This window comes from Podarcis vaucheri (genome assembly GCF_965113315.1).
Source record: "Podarcis vaucheri genome assembly, chromosome: 9".
NCBI lineage: Eukaryota > Metazoa > Chordata > Lepidosauria > Squamata > Lacertidae > Podarcis > Podarcis vaucheri.
The window spans coordinates 25,600,533-25,616,932 of record NC_138767.1 but is presented as its reverse complement, the minus strand read 5'-3'; the positions used below and the strand labels follow the sequence as shown (position 1 = coordinate 25,616,932).

The following is a 16,400-nucleotide window of genomic DNA, read 5'->3' as shown; positions in this document are numbered from 1 at the left end:
TTATATCTGTGCATCTGGTTCTTCCTGCCTAAGTGCTGAACCTGACACTTATCCCCATTGAAAACCATTTTGTTAGCTTGGGCCCCATTCTCCAATCTGGAAAGGTCATTTTGAATTCTGATTCTGTCTTCTGTGAATTGCTACCCCTCCCTGTTTGGTGTCATCTGCAAATTTGATGAGTATCCCTTCAATTCCTTCATCCGAATTGTTTATAAAGACATTGAACAACATCTTTTGCTTCAGGCGGCAAAATGTACTGGCCTGCTCCTACTAACATGCACTTTAAATTATGTTTAAAGAAGATTGGAAAATGTTTAGTTAATATATTGGGGGGGTGGAATTGTGTACACTTGAGACCGTTGGCAGCATTAAGATAAATACAACAGTGTACTGTAAATAAGTTTTGATGGATGTAATAATGGAATATTGAATGGTTTAGTTTATGTAAAATTTGCAGGGATTTATGTTTTGCAAAGTGAATCATGAAAAGAGAAGAAGGGAAGTCATTGATATTTTAAGGTTGTTTAAATGAATATTCTAAAATGTTATGAAAAATTATAGAATAAAATAAAAATAAATTAAGTTGTAGGAACAGGACCGGCCCAGCCATTAGCCAATAGGCAGCAAACTGCTATATATTTATTATCAATGTGTTTTTTAATGCCAGGAAGAAAGCCTGTGCTATTTTTCTACCTCACAACTGGGCCAGCCTTGGAACTACTGTATACACCTTGGGGAGGGGAGGCGGTTGGCATTTGTTGCTTTGCTTGGACACGTCTTGGGACGGCAGGGTCTGGGGGCTGGCAACGAAAACAAGCCTCGGGGAGGGACAAGCCCTGGCGAGTTCTTTGACCTTGGGAGGGAAGGAACACGGAAGCTTCCTCGAGCTGTGCGTCCAGGCTGGCGCCCAGGAGCAGCAGCCCACGCCCCGCCTGGATAACCGAGAGGGACAGAGGAAGACAACTCGGGCTGGGTGGAGGGGGAGAAAAAGGTGGGCGGAGGAAGGCGGCTGCCTGGAGGAGGAGGAGGAGAAACGCTGACTCCGGCAGAAGCAGCACCCAAGGGGGTTCCTCCCTCCCTCAGTCTCGGGCGTGCCAGCCGAAAGCCCAGCCATGGCGAGCTCCAAGCGGCAGAGAAACTCCAACAACGGCTCAGGTAGGCGCCGGAAGCCGAGCGCGAGGGGCGTCTGTGCACAAAGGCGCCCTTTGCGCACTGGTGGAGAAACCGAGGGGCGGCGGGGCAGGAAGCCTGAGCGCGGCCCGGGTGCAGCCGGTTGCGGCTCTTCCTTCCCCTTTGCTCGGCTTCTCCGCCTGCATGGTCAGAGCTCGGAGATATCTCCCGGCGGGGAGGAACAGCCGCGGGAGACGGGTCTCCAAAAAGTGCCCTCCAGTAGGAAGGCTGCGCGCCGCCTTTAACCCCCGGAGAGAGCGAGGGATCCTGTCGGTGGGGTCTGGAGTCTGCCTGCGTGTCAACGTCTGAATGGGAACCAGGGGGACACCCAGTTCATTTAAAGCGTATTTGCTCCCCGGAAGAGCCCTGGGAACAGCAGCTCACCCCTCAATGAGCCCCCGTTTCCAGCACCCTTTATGAACCCGCGATTCCCAGGTCTCTTTGAAATGGGTGGTGTGCATGCAAGAACTCGCATCCTCTGCAGAATGCTCGTGTTCAGGAAAGAATGGCTTGTGCACCCGCACTTTCATTTAGCGATCAATTTATGATACTCATCCCGAGAATCATATCAATATATGATACAATATATGACCGGTTGGGGGGTAGGGAGAGAAAGCAAAACTGCTGTCCACGCCCGCCCTTTGTCCTCCTGGCTTCGAGTCGGCTTCTGTTCTACTCGTTCCTTTGTTCTTTCTCGCCTTCCTGTGTTTCCTCCCGGTCCGCCCCTCGTTCTCCTTGTCGTCACGTGGCCGCGTCGCTGTGTTTTGGGCTGGGTTGTAGCTGCCGGGCACGTTTGTTGTCGCTCCCGCAGGGCAGGGAGTCGGGTGCTTGGCTGCTGGGCAGAGCCGGTTATTCCGTGGTGCTGCAAAGCCAGCCAGACCCACGCCCGGATTTGGGGGTAACTGGAAAGAACAGTACTGGGTGTGCTCAGCTCTCACCTGTGGCTCCTAGAAGCATAGCTTACAATTTACAGATTTGGAAAAAAAGGGACCAGCAGCCTCAGAAATAAGGGATTAGCAGCCAAAATAAAGGATTTTCCTAACACTGGTGTGTTCAACTTCTGAGCCCCTCCGAGCCAAAGGCAGAAAGCCCAGCCAGCAGCCAAACAAAGCCTCAAGCGGTGGTTCCCGCAGCACAGCAACCCGGCAGAGGGGATGCAGCAAGGAAAACCACTGTCACCTCTCTGCTGGGAAGCACTGAGCAAAGGCGAGTCCCCATTTGATCGGCACAAGGCATGCAAGCTCCACCCCCCAGTCATTCTTAGATTCCTTATTGGGTGAGCAACGCAGCCAAGCAGCACAGTTGGAGCCTCCCTCCCCCCTGGCCGGCATTATCAATAAGGGCCAGCAGTGGGACACAGCGCTGGGATAAGGGACTTTCCCGCCAAATAAGGGACAGTTGACAGCTATGCCTAGAAGCTGTCAGCAGGTGGCCACAGCAGCCACACCCCGAGAACATAGCTGTCGACCTTCCCTTTTTTTGTGTGCGAAATTCCCTTATTCCAGCGCCGTTTCCTACTGCTATCCCAGATTGTTAGATATCCTGTAGACTGTTCCTGGGACAGGTGAGGTTGCTGATCCCTTATTTTCGAATCTGAATGTTGACAGCTATGCCCGAGAATGGCTTTGACTTGGCCTGGTGGGTCTCAAACCTTCAGTGAGTTAGGGACTCCCCCTGCATGCAAAGACAGGCTTCTGTGGATTGAGCAGACAAGACCAGTGGTCAAGAAGACAGTTTCTGCATGTGCTGTAGAGGGAAGTGAGGGGCAGGTAGGGCTCATCCATCTGGGAAGGTAGCCCATCTAAGAGAAGGACAACTCTGACCCTAAACCTCTGCTGCTTTGCGGGATATCTTCCGGAGAAGACAAGGCTGAGGAGTAAACCCTATACAAATCCAGAGTGGCGTCCCTAAGATAATTGGATGGCGTCTTCCAGCAGCTCCTGCCAAACTGGTGCCAAATGCATCCCTCTGCTTTCCTTTGAAACACATCAGTGAGGCCAAGAGGGAGGGGGGGGAGTCTTGTCCTTGCGCAGCTCAGGACATCCATAAACACTGCCCAGGTTTGTGCTCCAGGGAGGTCACTTCAGTGCTGCTAATGCAGCCATTTGACTTCACCCCCAGAGGCACATTCCATTGTCTCATGACCCAACAACAATGTGACAGTCTTTAGGGCAGCACCAGCTTCCATTTTCTACTCCAGAGAAAGTGTGAGCTGTAAGTTTCTTCTTCGTTTTACAGCTCATGATTTCTTTGGCGAAGACAAGCTATGAGCCGAGGTTTGGTCAGCACGCTAGTCCCAATCATGATTTACCTTGCTGCATCCAGGTGGACCAGGCGAGGAGTGAGTGGCTGTGATTTCTCTGGGAACCCTTGTGTTCATGCTAATCCATGTTTTGTCTTAGAGCCGCATCATTGCTGGACTTTCAATTCCCATCAGTCCCAACCTGCATGGCCAGAGACAAGGTCTTGTATGTAATTCAAGAGTGTCTGGAAGGCTACAGTTTCCCTGTCACTGTTCTGCAGGCACACAGCTGCACAAAACAGCATGGACACCTGGCCAAGGCTGGATTAAAGTCTTCTTGAGTTTAATGAGCAAGCAGAATCTACAAAACCTTGGAACCAACACAATTATATATAGAACTTCAGAAAAGAAGTGAACAGTCTACACTTTTATTGCAACACTAAATATGTTGTTTTCTGCCATAGGAGAAATCCATGTGGACAGCAAGAATGTACTGCAAGACAGAGGTAAAGTATCTGCTGTTTGTTCAAAATATAATTGAAAGCTATTCAAAAAAGTGTTCTGTTTCCACTTAGAAAGCTTTTCTAAGTGGGAACAGAACAGGGAAGCAAGCTGGAGAAGGAAATCTTCCTCCCCAGATGGGGTGTGGGTGTATTCTTGTGGAGTTGAAAACATTCAGAGGTGGATCTGATTTATGGGAAGGTGGCACACTCTTGCTTCATTAACCCAAGCTGGATTGTTTGCATAGGGAATGAACTAATAAACATTAAATTTGTAGGCATGGCTGATCGTTCTAATGAAGCTTCTCTGTATGTGCATTTAGAATGGAATGTACACGTCCTGTTATTTCCCCTGTTCATTGCAGGTGCTGTGATCCAATGATACACACAAACTGTCCTCTAAGGATTTGTGCATGTCTACCTATGCAAAAGACAATTGATTAGGCTTGAGAGTAGAGACAGGAGGCAGAAGTTTCGAGTTTCAAAAAGATTGAGAAAGATAGATCTTTAGATACACTTTCAAGATTTCAACTAGGGCAAAAGTTGTAAAATATTTTAAAAGATGAAATGCTGTTTTTTTTATTGTTAGCCAGGAACAGTGGAGGGGAAAAGCAGGACTGAAATCTGCACATACCTATTCATGCATAAGTACAATTGATGGCATGTAAAAACTTTCTTCTGCTTTCAGGCATATGATAATACTGGAAGGCAGACAATTAATTTCTGGGATAAGCAATTATTGTCTTGGTGGCAACCTTCTTTACGGGAACACACAGTGTTATAGAGACCTTGGTATATTGGGGCACCATTTTTACATTTTGCATATTGTATGGATAAAGGGCAGTTTTTCACTTTGTTTTTATGTATTGTATATTTTTATATTGTTGTAAGTTGCCTTGGGTTTGTTTGAGAAAGGTGTCAGCAAAATTTAATACATGAAAACAACAAAAATAGTCAAAGTTGGAGTGCTATTTTTTAGATTGCTAATTACAGATTTGGGGACAAGAGTTGTAGAAGCTCTTGATTTACTATAGCAAAATCTTAATACAGGAACAAACCCAGTTATCTCAAATGAAAACATCTTTGGAACATGTTGATGATACATTCCTTAAAAGCTTATTTGAAAAATAGGTCATTTATATATATTTCATTTGTGCCTTTAAGTATATTGGGTCAACCATGTTTTGAATTATTTTCAAATTATAGATGGACAGCAAAACCACACTGAAACAGATGCCATTGGTGAAAGGTAAGGATCTCTATTGTCCTTGAACAGCTGTTTGTAGCTGAAAACAAAGAGACGGAAAAGTATTTTCCACAGTATATGCACAACCACACCCCCAATATTTACTGGATCTCTAATAAGTATGGCTGTGCTCTGAAGTGCTCACAATACAAAAGATAACCTTTCTAGGAGCAACCAAAATTGTACTTGCTGATTATTTGACTGTTGTAACTGGGTTTATCACAGAATTAAGAGTTGTCAGTGCAGGGTAAATTTTCTATCCTAAAGCAATGTGTTTATATTTGTGTGTGTATATACAATGACTGGGCTATTTTCGTATGGAATAAATTCTGTTTGATTGGCAAAACTACAACTGGCATATGGAATTGGGACCTGTTATTTTAGAAGCATACAAGTCCTCTGGCCATGTATAACTAGTTGTACAGTTCTTTGGATCCTGGCTTGATCCAATAGATTCAGCAAGGTGGTGTGCATATGAGAGAGAGAGGGAGACTGGATTTAATAACTGAAAACGCCTTACTTTTGTAGAAACATCCAGCTTTTTGATCCAGCAGTGGAGTATAACATGAACCACAAGAGGAGGGGACTTGCTCTGATCTTCAACCACGAACGTTTTTTCTGGCACTTGACATTACCAGAGAGACGTGGCACCCAAGCTGACAGAGATAACCTAAAACGCAGGTGTGATGTTCTCAAATTATTTTAAAGCATGTGTGAGTTTGTGGGCGGAGTAGGGAGTATCCACTTCAACTTCATGCCATTTATACATAAAAACACCAAAGAATGAAGTTTCTTAAAGACAAAATCATCATGTATAAAAATGATGAAGCCCACTTGGGACTTGCCCTGAGAATGAGTGCACTGTAAGGACTAAAAAAGCATGAGCTGTGAAGTCCACAGTTCAAATGCTGCCTCAGACATGTGTTCCTTAGTTGGTCATTATGACTCAAGTCTTTCCCCACCGACCAATATACAGGTGAACATTACAGGTGCAGTTCAAAGAATGACTGTATATAAAGCACTTTGAATGCAGCTTTCAAACTTTTAGGCAACCCATCCCATGTTGACTTGCCTGTCACAAGCCACCTGTGTTTTGCAGAGAAGCATGACGCCACATGAACTGAAGGTGTACCTTAGAAGGCACCCAGCCCACTCTTGTGGCTGCACATTATTTTTCTCTTCATTTATAGACCACCTACTTGCCAAAAATGGCTTCTAAGCAGTTTTGAGTGCAGGATAGGAGTACACAGAGCAACCTGTTAAGAGTTGTAGGAGAGAAAACACCTTATTCTCCCCTCTATTCCTGAACACTGCATCAACCAATAAATTACATGGCAGATCGATAATGGGGTGCAGAGGGGAGAGTGTTAAGCTATCAATATGCTTTTTTGATCCAGTATTTGCTTTGAGAAGTCCCAAGAAAGTTTCCAAAGGAACCCCTGGTTCCTGTTCAATTAAGGTCAAGCCACTTGTAAACTGCTTCCCAGCAGATTACTCAAGTTAAAACAGTTAGGATAGCTTTCTCTTCAAAAAGTAGTTTTATTGTTCCTTTATTGCTGTTTTGGAGAAACCATGTCATATGTCATTGGTTAGTTATTAGTACCCCACACATTTCTAATGCTGCATTTTCTCAAGAAGAGAAAAATCAAGAAACAAATGCAACTTGCAAGACTTTTCTTGTTCCTATTTATACTAGTTTGACGGAGCTTGGGTTTGAAGTGAAGTGCTTTGATGACCTTAAAGCAGTTGAAGTGTTGCAAAACATTTACAACGGTAGGTGACTTTGCTTTATTTACTTGAGTAAATTCTGCTATGATTATTATACAGCTTTAATAGTGAATGTGTTCAACTTAAAACCTTTTGTTTAACCCTTTCTTGATAAAAATGTGTTACGGTAAAAAAATAATAGAAAAGAAATATGCTACTGTCACAGTTGCTTAGTTTCCTTATGAGAGTTGAACTGATCCAAAGTATCTAGATCAGGCATAGGCAAACTCGGCCCTCCAGATGTTTTGGGACTACAACTCCCATCATCCCTAGCTAACAGGACTAGTGGTCAGGGATGATGGGAGTTATAGTCCCAAAACATCTGGAGGGCCGAGTTTGCCTATGTCTGATCCAGATTGATAAATCAATAGCTGAATTATGACAATAGCAATAAGTAAGAGCAGATACGATGGCCAAATATTTGAAGGGCTGCCACTAGGATGGAAACACTCATGTTTTCTGTTGCGCCATTAGGAAGAAAGGGGGAAGACTGTGTTGTGATAGTGGGAGACTTACTCTCCATTAGAGTAAGTCTCCCACTACACAGTGGGACTGAATGACCAACATTAGGGATGCTCTAGTACTGTATTCCAGCATCAGCAGGACGTTGAGCCTTCCAACAATGTAAAGGAGCGTATTTTATGTTTAATGAATGAAACCTGCTGCTGTGGTTGACTTAAATCTGGTAAGTTGCAGCAGTGATATCAAGTCTGAAACAAAGCTGGTTTTGAACTGCTGTTCCAGAACCGCCAGAATGCACCAAGTAGGCTCTAGCAAAATTGTGATGAGACTTGCAGCACAGTCTCATTGTGTCTACTTAGAAGTAAGTCATAGTGAATTCAGTGGGGCTTACTCCCAGGAAAGCAGGGTTAGGATTGCAGCCTAAGGTACTAGAATTTGAGTGGGAATGTATCATTGAATTAGCAGGCAATATCGATGTAGTTTAATAGCCTTTCCAATTAAGTCACCTGACTCTAAATAAGAACTTTTTCCATTCATAGTACTCACCGGCACTATGAAGAAAGCACTATTTGCCCAACCCATAGTTCTTAATTGTCTCTGCCTGTAAGGAGCCTCCTTTCCTTACCTTGAATCCAGATACAGCAATAGCCCAAGCAGTAGCTTTTTGGGTACCCGAGTCCCTAGTATGGATGCTTATCAATCCGGCTTGATGGAGGCAACAAGGTCACCTTGAAGCCCATGTCCCTTTCATTCTGAACACTGTTTCTGTCAAGAACCTCTAGTTTTGAGGTTTAGTAGGAATACAAAAGGGCAGCTGTGCAGGATTCAGGGTCCCATGAGGAATTTGTAGAGGTGCTGGATACGGCAGAGACTTCCAGTGATACAATCGAGAGCAAAATATGGTTCATATTTTCAATCCATCTTAGTATAAAAGAGCATGAGCTATTTTCCCTTTTTTGGGGGGTGGGGATAGCTTGGGTTTGCTGAGCTCAGCTCCAACATGACCCCAGGGTACTTTGTTCATCACTACTTTACCAACCATTGCTTTTAAAATAACGTTTTTCAACGGCATTGTTTTGCAGTGTCTACAGACCAGCATGAAGATGCAGACTGCTTCGTGTGCATTTTCCTGAGCCATGGAGAAGATGATCACGTTTATGCCTATGATGCTAAAATAAAGATACAGGAATTAACTAAGATGTTCAAAGGAGACAAATGCCCAAGCCTAGTTGGGAAGCCAAAAGTATTTATAATTCAGGTGAGAAAGTGGAGCTTGTGAATTAAACCACATGATTCCCTCCAGGTGTTTTGGGCTAGAATTCCCACCAGTACCAGCCAGGTCACCACCAGGCTAGGGAAGGCAGGAGGAGACAGTTGCGTATTTTATTGGAAACAATACAGAAAAAGAAAAAAATGGAAACACAAAACCCCCTCCTCCAACCGAATAGGCAATGGCCCAGTTATTTGCTGCATCTTGCAGTTCCGGCCCTCAGTTTGGGGTAGACAGAACTTCATGTGTCAGTTTATGGAAAACTCTTCGGTATCATATAGAGCCACCTTTTATTCCCTTGCTTTTCTAAGTATTGCCTTGGTTTATGCATATGATAGGAAGTACAAAGCATGCTTCTTTCTAAACCCAATTCCAAAGTGAAAAACACACACCCTTTTTCCAGTGTTTGCTGCACTTCCTAAGCTGAGTCATCCTACCAAAAGACTCAGCAAAGCGTAACCAAATATTTAAGTATATATTCAGTGTATGTCAACAAAGGCAGAACTCGGAAGGGTTCTGCGTTAGAATGGTGTCCAGTTGTGAGACTTCGTTTCCAACCGTTTCTCCTCCCACAGGCATGCAGAGGAGATAGGCATGACGACCCAGTCCTTCATCGTGACACAGTGGATAGCAAAACAGAAATCAATGAAACACAAGTCGATGCTGCTGCTGTATATACACTGCCTGCTGGGGCAGATTTCCTCATGTGTTACTCAGTTGCAGAAGGTAAAATGCACACCCCCCCCCACTGTCTGTAACTGCTAATTCCTTGAAATAGCAGTTTTCTTACCTACAAAACAAAGAGACAATTTTCTTGAAGTTAGTCTCTGTGTATACTTGTATTATTGCCATGTGCAGGGTTGCGTGCTATATTTATGATAAGAAAAAATGTATGCAAAACCCACCCATTTCCTTTAATAGGAGTTGCTTGTGGAAGGTTCAAAAATTTGGCTTGAGAAAGTAAAAAAACAAAAGCACCCTCTGTAGCTCAGAGGTATCTCTGAAGCGTTGAGACTAGACTGCTTCAGGCAAGTTCAGTTCAGAGTTTTTAAGGATCTGCCTTGGGGTTAAAGCTTTGTCCAAAGTGGAAGTACACCTGTTGTCTTCTGCTGTTGAAGTTGGACACACGGATTCTTGCTGCAAGGTGTACTCATTAATAGTGCAAAAACTTTTTTAAGCCCTTAATCATTCTTGTTCCACAAATGAATATCCCTCAAGACCAACTAAGGCTGTAATCCTAAGCATATTTATTTTAAAAGTTCAGTTGATGACAGAGGAAACATGTTTTTAGATCAGGGTGTGTGATTATTTTCAGCTTTCCCAAAGCATGGAATTAGGTTTAATAATCTCTTAGATTACTATTTGCTGCTTTTTTTAAAAAAAATAATTGAATGCAGGTTCAGATCCGAGGCTTTCCTGCAGAAATGACAAAGACTTACTACCCTTTCCCCCTTTTTGCAATAGGGTATTATTCTCATCGCGAGACTGTAAATGGCTCTTGGTACATTCAAGATCTGTGTGAGATGATAAGAAAACATGGTTCTTCCCTGGAGTTCACAGAGCTACTGACGCTGGTTAACAGGAAGGTGGCTCACCGCAGAGTGGATGTGTGCAAAGATCTTAATGCTATAGGGAAAAAGCAGATTCCTTGCTTTGCATCAATGTTGACTAAGAAGCTGCATTTCTACCCAAAATCAAAATAACACTGAGGAGCAGTAACAAGAGGTTATCTCAAACTACCCACAATCTTGACATATGGGGTAATAGATTCAGGCTGCAATCCTGTACCCTTTTACCTGGGAGTAATCCCAACTGAACTCAATGGGGTTGCTTCTGCGTAGCTGATGTTTGGAACTGCACTGTCAGTGTGCACTATTTTAGTCTGCCTAAGAAATCACCCTTGTTTTTCTTGATCAACTAAGACGATTTGCAAAACTACAAAGTAGCAATAATGGAAGACCCAAGTACCCAAATTACAACCAGCAAGGTCTTTTTTTAAAAAAAGTGATTGTAAATATTGTAAGATAATTTCAAAATCTGACTTTTTTTTTAAACTTGTTAGAAAAATTGAAAAAAGAAATTTGAAAGGAAGTTGTACAATGCTGAACATTCCATAAAATTCAGCCTTTCTAAACTGAAAGTACTTTTTATGCAGTTCATTTGAAATTATTGGATTAGCAATCAACATTATACTTACCGAACCTCAGAGAATTTTGGAAAATAAGTCAATCTTTTTACATTTGAGCAAGAAAGAAGCAGTTAATCAGACGTAACTATTTTCAGGTGCATGAGTTTGCAACTTCATTTTGAAACTTTAGATTTTGTACTCTTCCCCCCCCCCCATACAATAATGGATCACTTCCATTATCTGACCTCATCCCCATACTTTAGCCTGGCAAATACCATCTGAAAACTGTCAGACTCTGTTGTGCAACTGCCACTGACTGGTGTAACTGGCTGGTATGGTCAAAAGAGTTCCAGGCATCCCATTTATAGTTCAAAATTATTATTAAGTGGCTTGACCTACTGCAGGCCATTAGCTATTGTTCTTTAGGTGCTAGGACATGCTCCCTGATGTTTGGGGTGGTGATGTTTGTACAGGTGAGTTGTGCCCCGTGGACTTTGCATCTTAAATGTAACAAGAAACTTTATATGTTTATAAAAAGCCACAGACTCTGAAACTATTTGTGCATGTGAGGATTTCTGAAAACTTAGGAGGTGCTTTCTTAATTTTTTTGCAGAACAGATCTTAACTCAGAAAATAAAATAAGCCCAAAACAGCAATGCATTTTTTATTTACCTTATTATAAAGTTACATTCAAATAGAGGGGTTCCAGATTAAAATAAAAATTTTAAAAATCATTTTTGTCTCTTCTTTCAATCAAGTATGCATTATTAATTCAACAGTAGCTGCTACATGTTTCTTTTTATTGTGAACAGTATTAAGAAACAAACTATATACATGGGGAGTCTGAATTTCTTTGTAAAACATGAAAAAAAAATCTCTGTTATCAGGAACAGTTTTAGCTGTTCCTTGTAGATTTCCTCACCCCCAAACCCCTTCAAAATCAGAAGGACTACTTCAGTCCAGAATACTCCAGTTTCAAATCTTATGAGGCAATTCAACAAAGCTAATAATTATCAAAAAAATTAATGTTTGTCATTTATTTCTTCGATAGGAAGACGCAATTGTAAGGGATTCTTCAGCCGCCTCAAGGATTCTTCCACCTAGCAGTGAGAAGAGAGAAATATAAACTGGTGAGCTTGCAGGTCAGGTGTGAAACCCTTCAGAATCTTTCTGATGCCTAGTTAATACCATCTGGATGGCAGTTGGCATTCAGTCATGTTACAAGGCAAAGAAGGGGTTCCTCAGAGGGAAACTACAACAAAAGCAAATCAAAAGCAGAAAAAGCAATGCAAAAATACATAAAATGCTCACCCAATAAGGACGACGAGAAGCACCACCTTAGGAGGCAACTTAATTACCAATGGCCTGAATAAACAAAAAAGGTCTTGGCTGGGTGCCTAAATGCTTTTTATAAACAAAGCCAGGTGCATCTCCTCAAGGACACCATTCCACAGATACCACTGAAAAGCTTTTATTTTTCATGCAGCCCAACTCTTCCTCTCCCTCCAAAAATCTCTGCAATGTTTTCCATCTCCCCTAACTCTGAGATTGGAAATTTGTTTAGTTGAAGGAAAAACAACCTTGGGACATAGGTAGAGAGGAATAAACCAGGAACTGGTTTTATTAACTCCCACCAGTTATTCACTGCATGTTGTCCCCCAGCACTTGAGTGCTTGCTGTAACATTGAGTTCTGCCCTTAGGTTGTATACATTTATATAACCTTAAACCTAAGGCAGAGGGGGACAACCTGTAGGCTCTAGTAATTTCCGGACTAAAACACAATCTCTGAGTTGGGGAGTCTGACAACAACTGGAGGGACACAGATTCCCCATCTAGGCCTAAGGAACTGGATAGATTAACTGCATCAGCATAAAAGGTACTCCAATTGTCGGCTTCTAGAGGAACTTTTTATATACCACATGCATGGAGGAAATCTGCTCTCATTGCAGGAAACCCTGTGGTTATTTACATGTGGGGTTCCTGAATTTTTAAATCTCACAGCATGCATATGCATTAGTAAGCTATGGCAAACTTTTAACATCCAAACTGTTTCCCCCAGTTAACTGCCACTTAATTCCAAGGAAGGAAATACATTGTGTCTATAACCATTTGAAACGATGGACAAAGGGCAGTAAGCTGTAATAAGAGGAATATCAAGTGTGTGCACACAATACACTTGTATATGAATGAATGAGTGGCAGGTGTCGCTGGGACAATTTTAGGGGTAGTCACTTCTTTAAACATCATAGCATTAAGAAGTAACAGGCTAGCTTAGGTTGCAGAGCCTGGTGAGCAAGCAGAGGGCTAGGAGTGGGGGACCTAAAGCTGAAGGCCAAACGTGGCCCTCTAGGCTTGTTTATATGGCCCTCAGGACTCTTATCCCAGGCCACACTGTTTTTGCTTGGCTAGAATGTATCCTTGAAGTTTGATTGTGCCTCCTGCTTGCCTGGAAGAAAGAGGGAATGGGAGAGCATATGTAGAAACTAGCCTGTAGCACAAAGGTAAGAAGTTCTTCCCACTCTGGCCTCTGGCTCTGACCATCAACCACCACTGGCATGTGCCTGTCCACACCCCATCTGAAGGTTGGCCAGAAGGGAATGAAAAGGGTTCCCCAGCCCTGCTTTTAAGGATGATAAGGAGACAAGCTTCAAAGCCATGTCCAACTTTTAAAGCAGTGGAAGGCAAAAACTGCCAAATCACTTAGCATCAGGGTATTTGCTTCTTTGCTCTAAAACTAGATGGGAACTGATCCAAGTAATCACTGTCATTTAGAAAACCTGCTGCTAAGGAGCAATCATGGATTTACCGCATTAAGATACAATAGACTGGATGCATGGTGACAGTTATTAGCTTCATCAGGGACAAGGGTAATTTTTAAACCTTTTTAAGAGAGGAACACAGGTGGCGCTGTGGGTTAACCTAGGACTTGCCAATCAGAAGGTCGGCGGTTCGAATCCCTGCGACGGGGTGAGCTCCCGTTGCTCGGTCCCTGCTCCTGCCAACCTAGCAGTTCAAAAGCACATCAAAGTGCAAGTAGATGAATAGGTACCGCTCTGATGGGAATGTAAACGGCGTCTCCGTGTGCTGCTCTGGTTCGCCAGAAGTGGCTTAGTCATGCTGGCCACATGACCCGGAAGCTGTACGCCGGCTCCCTCTGCCAGTAAAGCGAGATGAGCGCCGCAACCCCAGAGTCGGCCATGACTGGACCTAATGGTCAGGGGTCTCTTTACCTTTACCTAAGAGAGGGAATGCTTCCCAGAGTTTTGAAGGAAGGCACTGATTACCTCTGGGACCCAACTGGATATGCCTAAACTTGTCACATTAAGGGCACAAGAAGGGCAAGGGACTAGCTGCATATATGCAGTTGGTTTCATTTCTTCAAGGAGTCTGTCCATTTCTCTGATCTCATTTCAAAAATTGGAATCCAAATCAGAACTTATGCAAGGAGAGTTTAGCTGCAAAAGGTCTTGCATGATGCTCACAGCAGGCATCAATGGTTCTATCACTTCCCCTGCTTTGGCCAGATTGTAAGAGGCCTTTCACATGTGTGCAAGCTTAGCTCTGTGACACTGAGCAGACACGATGGTGGCAAAGAAGACTGATTTCCACATTTCAAATCCAGATGTCCACCATGAGCTGATCACTCATCTCACAGATTGTTGTGTGGAACAAATGGAATATACACCTCAAACATCACGCTGCCTAGTTACATGGTTTAACAACCAAGAGCACCCTGCAGGTTCGTGTGTCCCTCCCACCTCTGATTAGAATTAAGTATGGTTCAATTAACTAAAATCAGGAAGCTGGTTTGGCCATTGTACAGCATGACATTTCAACAGGGACTTTTATGGGCACTCCCTTCTTCAGTACACTTGGGCAAAGTGCAGGATATAAATGCAATAAACAAATCTACTTAGTGTAAGTATATATACTAAAGTATAACAGCATGAGCATTCTTCCACTGAGCAACCAGTGTTAGAATTTATTTAATCATCAAACAGTGGTCAAGTGTTTAATGGGGATGTCTTCCAACACAAAACCTGTACCTCAGCTTACACATTGCTACAGGTCAACCCCCCCCCCCCCAAGATCTGGAGCCTGGGACTCCCATGGGTTGCAACACATGTCCAAGGATGCCTGAAATCTGAAAGGGTAAGCAGAGGCAGTGACAGGGAGGGGAAGATGCCAATAGGGCCACTGGACAAAGCAGCACTGAGAATAGCAAGGGAAGCTATTGGCTTTGTAACTGTGTTGTGCTATATTGACAGTGAGCTCCTGGCAATCACATAAGCAAGTTAACGTGCCATCTAGGATGGCAGAATCCTCTTCCTGGCTGGCAAATCCAGTGAAAGCAGCAGCCGCTGGCAGCAGCTGCAAATCACAACACTCTGCCAGGGTCATCTTTTGCACCTGGTGACTATGGCAATGTCTCACCAGTTCTGAGAGGGGATATAGAAGGTGGGCAGGCCTATGATTTGGCTTTCTCTTTTGCAGCTGGTGCATTGTAAATTGTCACCGAGGAGTAGCAATGAAGTCCATAATCCAAACAATTCTCTATGGACTTGGAAGGTTTGAGCAGAGCTGGCCTGGCAAGGTCAACACTCTTCATTTTTGTTTTAAAGCCTACTGAAGTAGCTGGGAAGCATTCCATTAGCTTTTGGAGACAGCAAGGGAGATAAGGGTTTGTTTACTTTGGAGCTGGAGAGTTTTCCATTTCACATCTCCTTGACACTAATCACAGCTGCTGCAGCAGATGGAAAGGGAAGCTGTACCCATTTCCTCCAAAGTAAGATTATTACTTTTCTTCCTCACCTGTCAAGTGGCTGTCAATATGCATTTTAAACCCACTTTTCAAAAAGGAAGCCTGTATACGGCTACAAGAGTGTGCTTTCTATGCATGTTGTTTAGCAACAGACTACAGCGTTACTCCCGGAAATGTGCCAGCTGCAGAAGTGGGGGCCAATGTTGGGATTTCAAAACATTTTTGGAGCCACTTTTATATTACAGGACAAAATTTAAGTATATTGACTCAAAGCAAGTTATGCAACTAACCTCTGCAAGATCATCTTTTAATTTGTTATACTGATCCACATCGAAGTTCTGGCTTTTGGATTTCTGGTGAAAGTAGTGGAGAAATTGCCTGTCCCGAGCATCTGGGTAAATATAATCCTGTGTAAGAAAACAAAATATAAGGGAGTACTCTGAAATTTTAAACCAGGAGATCACAATTGCAGAGCTGTCCATTTTACTGCAGCTGCAGTCATTAAATGTGGATAAAGTGCTTTTTCCAAAAAAAAATTAATAATTTAGATTTCAAGACCATTTCCTCCTTTAAAAAAGTAAAAAAGAACCAAACATACAATGTAGCATATGAGAGACAGAGTATCTACTAGACTCCTAGTTCCATCAAATCAGTAAACAGAAAGATCTAAAAAATGTTAAGGGCTCATTTTCACGATAGCTTTTGAGGTAGAAAAAAATCACAATGAAATGCACGTTACAAATCTGAGTAATTTTCAGCATGTGGCAACGTGCTCTTTATCACATGGGATTATTCTTACAAGGCCACTTTCACATGAAGACTGAAAGGTCAAGCCACCTCACTGTGACTCTT

General features: G+C 43.1%; 2 protein-coding genes across 5 annotated transcripts in view; one reads left to right on the top strand and one right to left on the bottom strand.

Moving 5' to 3' along the window:
• Positions 1 to 828: 828 nt before the first annotated feature.
• CASP6 (caspase 6) lies at positions 829 to 11,519 on the top strand. Its single transcript, XM_082237078.1, has 8 exons — positions 829 to 1,155; positions 3,877 to 3,918; positions 5,119 to 5,161; positions 5,687 to 5,839; positions 6,855 to 6,931; positions 8,470 to 8,645; positions 9,233 to 9,383; positions 10,122 to 11,519. Exons 1-8 carry the CDS (start codon positions 1,113 to 1,115, stop codon positions 10,358 to 10,360), a joined length of 924 nt encoding a protein of 307 aa, XP_082093204.1. The 5' UTR covers positions 829 to 1,112; the 3' UTR covers positions 10,361 to 11,519.
• The window catches only part of MCUB (mitochondrial calcium uniporter dominant negative subunit beta), a 60,647-nt gene continuing 55,671 nt past the window's right edge, over positions 11,425 to 16,400 (bottom strand). For 3 of the 4 annotated variants that reach the window (XM_082237065.1, XM_082237063.1, XM_082237066.1), the window contains 2 exons: positions 15,839 to 15,955; positions 11,425 to 11,885 (listed from right to left, as the gene is read on the bottom strand). In XM_082237065.1, coding sequence (XP_082093191.1) covers positions 11,808 to 11,885; positions 15,839 to 15,955 — 195 coding nt within the window. In that variant the 3' untranslated portion in view covers positions 11,425 to 11,807. Of the gene's footprint in view, positions 11,886 to 14,037; positions 14,931 to 15,838; positions 15,956 to 16,400 lie in introns of those variants that run through there. The other variant, XM_082237064.1, reaches the window with a different exon arrangement.